At 42.7% G+C, this 12,017-nt stretch overlaps 1 protein-coding gene across 15 annotated transcripts in view; it reads right to left on the bottom strand.

The window, feature by feature from the left end:
- Window positions 1–1,531: 1,531 nt before the first annotated feature.
- BCL11A (BCL11 transcription factor A) overlaps window positions 1,532–12,017 on the bottom strand; it is a 98,949-nt gene continuing 88,463 nt past the window's right edge. For 4 of the 15 annotated variants that reach the window (XM_023619063.2, XM_070236331.1, XM_070236330.1 and 1 more), the window contains 2 exons: window positions 11,583–11,725; window positions 1,532–2,040 (listed from right to left, as the gene is read on the bottom strand). In XM_023619063.2, the coding sequence (XP_023474831.1) occupies window positions 1,939–2,040; window positions 11,583–11,725 (245 nt within the window). In that variant the 3' untranslated portion in view covers window positions 1,532–1,938. Of the gene's footprint in view, window positions 2,041–6,518; window positions 11,726–12,017 lie in introns of those variants that run through there. The other 11 variants (XM_023619060.2, XM_023619062.2, XM_070236324.1 and 8 more) reach the window with 4 other exon arrangements.

Here is a 12,017-nt window from a genome sequence, read left to right as displayed (position 1 = left end):
AGACACAGAGCACGGGGCAGGGAGAGTGTTTCTCCACGAAGTAACACTTGGCTAGAAGTCCCATCTCATCTGAGTGAAAGGAACTCTCAAAAACTCATCAGGGTTGTTCATTTATCATGGAAAAGTCACTGGGGGAAGGAGATAGCAAGGAGGGACCCCTGCTCCAAGCATCCTCCTGCAGTGCACACAACTGTTGGTAGGAAGAGACAAATGTACATGCCCTTACCAATGGACACTCCTGATATGTGTGTGAGTAAGCCATACGTGTGTGTTCATGAACGTTTATGGCTTGTGTGGTAACACAGGGAGAGACACCCCCTATAATCAGTTAGAGAGTCCAGTGGAATTCGTTCTGCACTAGACACCAGAACACCTGGCTTCTCTGCTCTCCCTCCCATTGACATGCCCTCGGGCAAGCCCTTAACCTTGGTGAGCCTCAGTCTCTTCAGCCACAAATTGGAAGCTGTGAGCTCTGTCCCAGTGAAGATGGGATCATGTACATGAAAGCACCGTATAAAGTGTAAGGCGTACACTACTGTAACGAGTCGTTATTTATGATGAATAAGCAGAAAAGAATCCAGATGCCAATTATTTTGCTATCTTCTCACTAGGCTAAGTAATCTAGCCAGAGGGTGAGTGGGTAAGATTTTCCCCACTTACGTTCACAGCCAATATGCAAATCTACAATACACAGGTGTTTGAGCTCTATTATTTATGAACCTATTTTAATATGCTATATTGTCTCGAGTTCTCTTCTGGATCTCCAGGCAATAGAAAGCACCAAATTGAGAAAAGTTCTTTGCAAATTAACTGGGCCAGAAGGAATTTTTATCACCTGTTTGTAATCCTAACTTATTTGTGTCACTAATTTCTAAGGAATGGGGCCTTACTATGATTACAATAGTGTGTTCTCACAAGAGCCTCTTTCCTCCTATGATTTTTCCCCTTGTAAAATCTGCCCCAAATTTCCTGATAAGTAATAAAGAAGTTTTATGTTTGTTTGTTTGTCTGCATTAAGATATATTTGCTGAAGGTTTGGGAACCTAAAATTAGAATATTTAATAAACAAGTACTGACATTTATCACCTTCTTTGGGATTTACCACTAACCCAATGACGTTATCTTTCTTGAACTAAATTAAAAGACAAATTCAAATCCTGCGTGGTAACCACCAAAAGCATATATTTGAAAAACAGAATTCAGCGTGCCATATTATGCATTATTTAATGGTATGCAAATTATAAGTCCGACAGTTAGGAAAACCACACTTCAGCATTAATAACTACTACTACATTAATTATGATATTGCTATGATTTATTCCCAAGTTTTGCATTTTGATTCTCCTTGAAAATTTATGCCATCTGATAAGCAGTAACCTATTTCCCCTCCTACACCTCCTCCCCATTCCTCAAATCTGTTCCTCCTACCCACCCGATGGATGTCTGCAGGAAACGGGTACAGGAATACAAAGTCACAAGCAGCTGCATTGTCTTATAAGCATTAATAATTAAAGAACAAGCAAACACCACCTAAAGCTCCAACATTTATTGTGTCAATGTTAAGCACACTTTTTAAAAGACAACATAGAATGTATAGAAACAAGGGGTCGGGGACTCATGCTCATTTCCACAATACGGGTAATTAGGTTGGCTGGTTTCAAAAGGGCCAGGACGTCACTCAGGACAGCCATGGTCCACGGGCCCTCTGTATGGGACTGATTCACTGTTCCAATGTGGGTCTGTTTTTTTGTTTTTACTTTTTATTAAAAAATATAAATAAAATGGCACTGCAGGCCCAGGCAGGAAGGACTCTGCAGGACTCTGTCTTCGCACAACGGCTTCTTGGAGGCTACTGTCAGAAAACATCACAAACTAGCAGGATGACAGACCACGCAGATGTCGGCTGGGCGGCACGCGTCCCCCCCGCCCCCGGGGGCTTCAAATTTTCTCAGAACTTAAGGGCTCTCGAGCTTCCATCCGAAAACTGCCACACATCTTGAGCTCTCTGGGTACTACGCCGAATGGGGGTGTGTGAAGAACCTAGAAAGAGGTTGGAGACAGAGGAGGGGGGAAAAAAAATACAGGTGTGACTTGGGCCAGTGATTTCTGTTCTCTAACTAGCTCTTTAAAATTACAACTTAAATCAAGCACAGGTTGAGCCACTGGCATCTTAAACATGATTTCAAACTCAGTCCCCTCCCCTCAAAAAATCTCTGACCTCTGAGTGCCTTTCCCACGCCTCCCTCCCGTCTTTCCCCAAGAGGACTCAGACCCCCTCCCCAATCATATGATAGTCCTAGGAAAGTCTGGACACACCTGGAGGGAAACACTTTCCCTTATGACTGAGAAAACTGAGTGGGAGACAGTCCTTTGGTTGAGGAGAACAAGGGAGGGGGGGGAGGGGGACATTTCCTTAAAATAATAATAAAATTATAAAGAAACAAAAAATCAAAATTGATGTAAAAGCAGCACAACGAAAACATGAAATGTCATCAAGTTCAACGTCAAAGCAGCCAACGATTTACAAGAGGCGAACAAATCTCTGAAGAAGAAACCAGAACCCAAAACAGTTGCTCCCAAATTGCACCAAAAACTGCCTGTAGTTTCTTTCAAACATGCAGTTTTCTTTTCTCTTTTTCTTTTTTGTAAGGGGGAAAGGCAATGGTGAAGGGAAGAAGGGAGTGGTTAGTTTCCTCCGGGGTTCCTCCCTTGCTGTGCACATTGACTTGAAGCAGCAGAACTGGGAGTCCGGATGTGGATGTGCCGAGGAAGAGTGCTACCACTGTGGCATTCCAGCCTCGTTGCCATGGTGACCTGAAGCAGAGGCCTGGGGCCTCCTCTCCCCTGACTTGGCGCCGCAGGAGGCCTGGGGTCTGGAGCTCAGCTGCTCTCACGCATTCCCCCCCTGAGCAGTGGAGACCTGGGCTGAGGGGCCTGCTGTGTCCAGGTGGGCTCTGGGGAATCCCATTCCCAGTCCAGCCCTAAGTCACTGTCATCAAGGCCCCTGTAGGTGATACCCCAACAACCCCTTTGTCAGACCTGCTACCAACATTGAAAGCCCTAAACAGACAAAGTGCAGCATGGGCATGTTCCACATTCACGGTCATTTAAAAGCACAGCCCCCTATGGGTTTGGGGGGCTCCTGCTTTAGAGGATAGTCTTTGGGGAAAGCTGCTTAATTTGCCTTTTCGGCTGTCTCGTAAAAGACCTGATATATGCTCCCTTTAAGTAGTCTTCGCCACTTTACAGAAAGGAAAAACAGTATTTGGATCCACCAAATGGCGTTGTGTTCAGCCACGTTTAGGTACTTGAGTACAATGACCCATGTGAACTGTATTAGTCTCCTTTCCCATTTGTAAGGGAAGAATTAATCGCGTCCCATGACCATCGATGACACTGGGAAATAGAGAGAGAGAGAGAAACAGGCCCATCCCCCTAAAGGCTGATTCACTGGCCATGTGTTTTACTCAATGAAACAGCGGCTAATGGGATAACAAGATGACAGCAAGCGAAAGTGCATACCCAACAAGCCACGGCTACAATTTGTAGCTAGAGCAGCCCTGGCATAAATGTACATAATCCCAATTCCATCTATGTGTTCTGATGTCCACTGCTCTAGAAATGGGTTCATTTACTCTTAATTGGAAAAGCTGCAGGGCCTTAGAAGACACTTAGGAAAATTTGCTAAGCGGCTCATGCCTTTTAAAAGTTAACAGTCTTTCAAAAAAACATTTTTCCAAGCAGGTTTAAAGAACACTGTCAATCCCATCCTCATACCAGCAAAATCCCCACCATTTTCTTTTTTAATGGGAAGTTGTCTGAAAAGAAGAGAATGGGATGGGTACACTCTTGAACACACCAGGCCCAGGGACAATGGAGTAACAGAATCATAATGAAGAACACACGATTACAACACAGTCATAAGAAATCATGTTTGTGTGTGTGTATGGAGGTGGGGAGAGGTTTAAAAAAGAAAACACCGTATTTCCTCCTTCCCTTTCTGTGAGTAGAGTATTTGAAGCAGGACAGGATGGGGCCTGAGGCTTCTCAACTCCTTTTCAGGAAGGCCTGAAATATCCCAGTACCTTTAACAAACTTTTAGTGTCTGTGAATAAACCAGCTCATTTCCTTATTTCTCCAAATGAAATGATATCTAACCCCCACCACCACTTCCTTTCAAATTCTCACTTCAAGCATTGTGAATATATACAGTATGTACTTATTGCATATACAGAAATGGTATTTAAATAAACAGTTCTATCACAGAATGCCCTGGGAAAAACTCAACTACTTCACACTTCCTGTCATTGCTGGTACAAATGAAGAACCAAGTGTTCCCCTCACTTCTTAGCAACCTTTAAAGTGTGTTCATTTCAGCCCTTTTGCAGGTCTTGGACAAAGAGAGGACAGTAAATGGTCTCAGGATGGAGGTAGTATATGCACTGGGAGAGTTTCTGGGTTAAAATCTGTGAGAAACAGTATTTGCTGTATTCCTGTTTATTAAGTTGTTCTCAAAATGAAAATAAAAAGGAACATTTTAAGCGTCGAGTTCAGGCATGTAGAGAACATTGCATCAACACATCAGGAGTGTCACATAAACTTGAGGATTCTGAAAAATGTTAATGTCCTTATTATTTCCTTATTTAAAAAATTTATCATGAATTCATCCTAGCATCAGAAATGTTTTGTTTTTTACAATAAATGTTTTTGTTATTTTACATTGAGATTTTAAATTTTAGGGTCTGGATATAAGATGTCCTTTATAAGTTATATTCTTGCTGCCTGGGTTTTCGTGTTTCTATTGTTCTCTCAACTTCAGAAGTAGTATTTTATAAGGGGGCTTCTGTAAGTCAGGAGACTAAATATCCTGAAGAACCTGTCTCCCAATAAATTTACTTAACTTTGGGGCCATGTAATCAAACATAATCTGTGATTTATCACCAGATGTTTACACCCCTCCCCCTTCTCCGTTTGATTTAAGAAATTTGAACGTACAAGTATACAGCATCCACCATTAATTCTGTCTGTCAGGATGCAAAACCTAATTACACTAAAAGCATCATATACTGAGAAATTAAAATGAAAACCTGCACAGTTGTACCCATAGCTCCTAACAAGAGAGTAATAGGGACACACAGCAGCTTTATGGACATTTAATACGGTGGAGCAGAAGTCACGTCTACAACTGGCATGACACTGGGGAATACTTCTATCTATCTTGAACAGCATTCTGGATTCAGTTGTGAAGTAACCTAATCAAAAACACATGCCTCTCCTCTCAGGGCACTGCCAAATTATCAAGTTCTGCAAGGCACCCTCCACCCTATCCCAGCTCCTGTACAACGCTCTCCCAAACCCTCCTACTGGATTCCTCTCTGCCTCCACTCTCTGCTTCCCACCCAAACGGGCTTTTAAAAAAATACACCTCCTTTCTCTATATTTTAGAAAGATAAAACTATTCTTGCCTCAGATAAAAGGCATTACATGAAAAGGCCACCTCACAGGCACCAGGGCATAAGAACTGAGCAACAAAAATGCTACCACAAGAAGACAACAGGATGGCTTTTGTTTTGGTTTTTACAAAAATCAGAATGATGTGGTATCCATCATCTACACTGGGAAGAGGGATACAGTACCACAGAGGTATGTGTTTTAATAAAGCAAATAGATGCTGCAACCTGCAGTATTTGCAAACCTGACCACACAGATTTCTAAGGAGTTTTTAAAATAGACCTAACTCACTTTTCAAAGACAACGTTTCCTTTCATAAATCCGTTGGCCAGAAGATAACTGAAGGGTATTCCCATCCTCATTTGCTATCAGCCAGGAAGACCTGCTAAAAACACCTAAAAGATCTGTCCCCCCTGGGCTCCCTAGAATCTCAGAACTACAAGGCAGACACCATGCATCTCAGGAAATCAGCAGCTGATTCCACAGATTTGCCCACATCTGGCAAAATTCCTGGTTACTGCTTCCTTTCTTTTCTCTTTTTCACCCAATGCCTTCGCTGCTGGATTTTTAGATTGGGGGGCGGGGTTATTTTTAGCTGAGGGAAGACTCTTATGTGGAAACAAAAGAACTGACTTTTTAAAAAACCTTTTTTACTTATTTCTAAGAGAGGGCAGGGATGGGAGAATAGAAAAGAACTTTTAGACAACAAGAGCAGCAAAAAATCCAAAGGAAATAAAAGTTTAAGATGTTATTACCAGTAAGTTTTTCATTTATATCTGAATGGATTACTGCTAAGAGATAGAGGGAAAGTTTTTAACATCAACTGAAAACAGCTTCGATTTCTTGAAAATTATTCAAGAACTGTAAAGTCTAAAAACTATTTCCATGGTTTGAGATATGTCTATTTTAATATAGTAAGTACTTTATGTTCTTTTTGGGTATAATACACGCATCGAAATGCCCATAGAAATAATCCTGAAAAAGACTGACTGGCCTTCTCTTAAAACCTGTTATTTTCTTGAAAGTAATTTACAGAGTGTGTCAAATGAGGACACAAGAAGCTTACATTGTGTACTTTAATTTTTTTTATTTTTTTCAATAAAGGGACAAAATGGGTGTATGAACAGGTTAATGCAGACAACTGCCAAAAAAACACAGACAGTGGTTTTTCCAATAGAACTTAACAAAGACCAGAAACAAATACAATAAAAAGCCAGGTTGTAATGACCTTTGGTCATCCAAATAAAAAAAAATAAAAACAAAGAAAAATAAAAGATCAAATTAAGTGCCTCTGTTTTGAACAGGGCACATAAGCAATAATAAATAGTGACTCCCATAGTAAAAGATAAAATTTCAAGTTACGACAAACAGCTTTCATTACAGGAATAGAAAAGGCCAATAACAAAATATTCTGCATTGCCATTTACAAAAAAGTATTGACTAAAGCGGGCTTTCTCTTTAATATGCTTTGCATATGAAATTCTTTCCAATCTAAATATAAAGCACCATTTAGTTTTTGGCAATGAAAAAAACTGCAAAACATTGTTTCTTTTTTTTTTTCCTTTTTTTTCTTTCTTTTACTGCATATGAAGGTAAGATGCTGGAATGTAGGGTGATAGAAGGAAGGGGACAAAAAGCACACTACATAACAAACCAACGTTATTAGCTTGCAGTACTGCATACAGTATGGCAGCAGGAAAAAGGAACAAAAAAGGATATGTACAACCCCTATGACAGCCATCCGTGTGACATTCTAGCAGGCTCCCCCAAACCGCCATTATATGGCTTCTCATCTGTACAATGTCACACTTTTTTGTTTCTCTTTTTTTTTGAAGCATACAAATAATTTGCACTATATTATCCTGCCAAATTAAAAAAATATACTGTGGCAGCCTGTCTTTTTTTTTTCCACTACCAAAAAAGGTACATTGATACCTTTTAAGAGAACAAGCAACAGTTAAAAATACAAGCTTCAATATAAATACTATAGTGCCTAACACTAGATGAACATTTAATTCAAATACCATTCTAGAAATACAGAAAAAAGACCATAAATGTGTTTTAGCATAGGAATCAACATGAGTGTGCATTTTCCTATATTTAAGTACTATATAATCTTAAACCTTTCCCCAATGTATGTTTTTTTACAACCTGAAGAGCGGTGTGTATCCAAGGCATAGAATTTCCACTACCATTTTTAAATGGATAACAAGTCTTGTAACACCACCAAGACAATGGAACCCTAAAATGCAGTTCCCCCCTAAACATAATGAAGTGTTTTTTTTAAAAAAATTTTTCTTAACATTTATATTTAAAAAAGTTTTGTACAAAAAAATCCTTGCACTGTAGAAGCAAAAGCAATCATTCGTTTCTATGTTAAGTGTATTCTGTTCTCCATTCACAGCGCTTGCAATGTTGAGTCCGATAAGTAAGCTCATTAGTCAAGTAAATGGCTGGCAAAGTTTTTTTAAGTTTTTTTTTAAAAAAATGCTCATCAATGAGATTGTGTTCAATTTTTTTTCAGCATTCTTGCAACTTTTCCCTTAAGTATAGACCTGTAAACTGGGAAAATTGTACAGTGCACTTAATTGTCCTATCTGAGCAGGTTTATTTTATACTCAACCTCTGTATCTCTGATTAGAGAAAAGATACAGACATTACAGGCAGAGTCAAGTGCTATTTGAACACCAACCGGGGCAGATGCTAGCTTAATAAAAAAGAAAAAATTAAAAAAATAAAATTAAAACAATGAATCCTCTTCCATGTTAACACAAATAGCACACAGTGTATGGAAAAGAAATGAAGTACAACTTTTAGGGAGCACAGACATATATACTGCTACTCTTAAAATTCTTTCTCTTCTTTTTTAAGAATGTCACATTTAAACGCAAGTCTTAAGAATTCATAGTTAATCATCATTGTATCAATATTAGCTTATACACCTGTTCTAGTTTAAAATGGCAAATAGTACCACATTGTGCTAATAAATCACATCTTTTTCCTCTGTTACCCTCTCGAAACTTATTGTCAGCCTCTTTTTAATACGGTCTACGAGGTCTTAAAGTTTATCGTTTGATTGTCCATTTGACAACCAAGTGGATCTGGATCTATTTCTTTCGGTGCCAGAATTTTTTTTAAAAGACATTATTGAAAACAAGTCTCTTCGTAAAATGAATTCCTTACTAATGTATTTAATCACGTTCCAGAGCTTTTGCACGTTGCACATTTGATGTAATCATCATTTAACAAAAATAAAACTTTGGGCAAAACAGCCCATTTCTTTTAAGCTCTCACCAGGAGCAAAATAGCTTTTATACTGGTATAATCAGTTTTGCTTACAAGATTAAAGGGAAAATGATGATTAACTAGGACATAATGGGTCATATTTTTAGGTAGCCATTGTTGTGAGAAATACAATATAGAATTATCTGCTAGGTCCTAAGGTTTATTACCTTACCCAATGCTGAATTAAGCTACAAGTTTATAACAAGTAGAAAGAACCATCAACGTGGTTTAAATAGATCCAAGGCACTCATATTTTAAAACCAAATGATAGAATAAACTTGTTTTTATTTTTCTGTTAATTTGTCAATTCAAGGCCTTTTTTTTCCTCTCCAATTGATAAATTTAACCCTTTAGAGACAGACATTGAGCTCATAGAGATTTTCTTTCAGTGCTGTCTATTCTGTCCGTAGAGGGTTAATCCAAAGACTGTTTTTCCTCCTCACATTATAAAATAAAACTGTACATGATATGTATTACAGAATGTATGCAGCATGGTCTTTTTCTCTCTCTCTCTCTTTTTCTCTCAGAACGGAACTGGAAACAGCAACATGTTTGCTCAGCGACGAATCGGGGACAATTTAAAATAGCCATAACATACCATACATGCTGTCTAAGTTTAAAAAAAAAAAAACATACACAACATGTAAATTATTGCACAAGAGAAAGGCTCAAAGTTTGCGTAAAATGCAATAGTATTGCCCCATACAGATCATGCATTCAAACGGTGAGAACATAAAGGAAAAAAAGAAAAAGAAGAAAAAAGAAAAAGAAAAAAAAAACAGGTGTGCTGGTGACAAGCACTCTCATATTCTTAGCTTCCGTTACTTCTGTTTGTTTGTTTGTTTGTTTAAATCACATGGGACTAGAAAAAAATCCTACAGGGAGTAGGGCTGCAGGGCGATGGGGAGGTGGGGTGGTGAAAAAAAGGAGGTGTCAGGTGGGAGTGAGGGAGGGGTATTAATATACCTCTATTCAGTTTTTATATCATTATTCAACACTCGATCACTGTGCCATTTTTTCATGTGTTTCTCCAGGGTACTGTACACGCTAAAAGGCATCTTACAAATTTCACATTTGTAAACGTCCTTCCCCACCTGGCCATGCGTTTTCATGTGCCTGGTGAGCTTGCTACTCTGGGCACAGGCATAGTTGCACAGCTCGCATTTATAAGGCCTTTCGCCCGTGTGGCTTCTCCTGTGGACAGTGAGATTGCTACAGTTCTTGAAGACTTTCCCACAGTACTCACAAGTGTCGCTGCGTCTGCCCTCTTTTGAGCTGGGCCTGCCCGGGCCCGGACCACTAATATGGGGCGTGCTCCCTCCACTTCCCGTGCCGCTGCGCCCCGAGATCCCTCCGTCCAGCTCCCCGGGCGGCGTGGAGAAGCGCAAGCTCCCGTTCTCCGAGGAGTGCTCCGACGAGGAGGCGAAAGGCGATTGTCTGGAGTCTCCGAAGCTAAGGAAGGGATCTTTGAGCTGCCTGGAGGCCGCGTAGCCGGCGAGCCACTGCGAGTACACGTTCTCGGTGTTGGGCATCGCGGCCGGGGGCAGGTCGAACTCCTTCTCGAGCTTGATGCGCTTGGAGAAGGGGCTCAGTGAGCTGGGGCTGCCCAGCAGCAGCTTTTTGGACAGGCCCCCCGAGGCCGACTCGCCCGGGGAGCAGCCGCGGCCGTTAACAGTGCCATCGTCTATGCGGTCCGACTCGCCGGCCACCGAGTCTTCGTCGCAAGTGTCCCTGTGGCCCTCGGCCTCGGCCAGGTGGCCGCGCTTATGCTTCTCGCCCAGGACCTGGTGGAAGGCCTCGCTGAAGTGCTGCATGGAGCTGAGCACCATGCCCTGCATGACGTCGGGCAGGGCGCGGCCCTCGTCGCCCACGCCCACCACCGCGCCCCGCGAGCTGTTCTCGTGGTGGCGCGCCGCCTCCAGGCTCAGCCCGAAGCCGTAGTCCACCCTCTCGCTCTCTGTCAGCTCCTCCTCCTCCTCTTCCTCCTCTTCTTCCTCTTCCTCGTCGTCCTCCTCTTCCTCCTCGTCCCCGTTCTCTGGGATCAGATTGGGGTCGTTCTCGCTCTTGAACTTGGCCACCACGGACTTGAGCGCGCTGCTGGCGCTGCCCACCAGGTCGCTGGTGCCGGGTTCCGGGGAGCTGGCGGTGGAGAGGCCGTCGTCGGACTTGACCGTCATGGGGGACGACTTGTGCATGTGCGTCTTCATGTGGCGCTTCAGCTTGCTGGCTTGCGTGCACGCGTGGTCGCACAGGTTGCACTTGTAGGGCTTCTCGCCCGTGTGGCTGCGCCGGTGCACCACCAGGTTGCTCTGAAATTTGAACGTCTTGCCGCAGAACTCGCATGACTTGGACTTGACCGGGGGCTGGGAGGGAGGAGGGGCGGACTGCAGAGGAGGGAGGGGGGGCGTCGCCAGGAAGGGCGGCTTGCTACCTGGCTGGAATGGTTGCAGTAACCTTTGCATAGGGCTGGGCCGGCCTGGGGACAGCGGTGGGCTAGACGTGTTCCCTGCCAGCTCTCTAAGTCTCCTAGAGAAATCCATGGCGGGAGGCTCCATAGCCATTGGATTCAACCGCAGCACCCTGTCAAAGGCACTCGGGTGATGGGTGGCCAGGGCCATCTCTTCCGCCCCCAGGCGCTCTATGCGGTGGGGGTCCAAGTGATGTCTCGGTGGTGGACTAAACAGGGGGGGAGTGGGTGGAAAGCGCCCTTCTGCCAGACCGGAAGCCTCTCTCGATACTGATCCTGGTATTCTTAGCAGGTTAAAGGGGTTATTGTCTGCAATATGAATCCCATGGAGAGGTGGCTGGGAAGGACATTCTGCACCTAGTCCTGAAGGGATACCAACCCGCGGGGTCAGGGGACTTCCGTGTTCGCTTTCTAAGTAGATTCTTAATCCATGAGTGTTCTGTGCGTGTTGCAAGAGAAACCATGCACTGGTGAATGGCTGTTTGCAAGTTGTACATGTGTAGCTGCTGGGCTCATCTTTACCTGCAAAATAATACAACACCAACATCAATGTTTAATCACCGAGGAGGGCATCAGCAATTGCTTATTTATGTTCCACCTCCAGCCTTCCCTGCCCCCAGCCCTCAACCCCAAGGCCTAAGCGCTCACTGACATATCCCCTGTTGCATACACGGTGCCTGGCACTTCTGGTGGTTGGTACCCAATGAGTATTTGTCCAGTCTTCCTGCCATTTAACTCAGTTCTAAGAATTTTAAATCCAGTCTCCAAGCAGAAAAATCTAGACCAATTCAAACTTGAGGATGAGGATCCCCAC

Source organism: Equus caballus, chromosome 15, assembly GCF_041296265.1.
Source record: "Equus caballus isolate H_3958 breed thoroughbred chromosome 15, TB-T2T, whole genome shotgun sequence".
NCBI lineage: Eukaryota > Metazoa > Chordata > Mammalia > Perissodactyla > Equidae > Equus > Equus caballus.
This window is presented reverse-complemented; position numbering and strand designations above follow the sequence as displayed.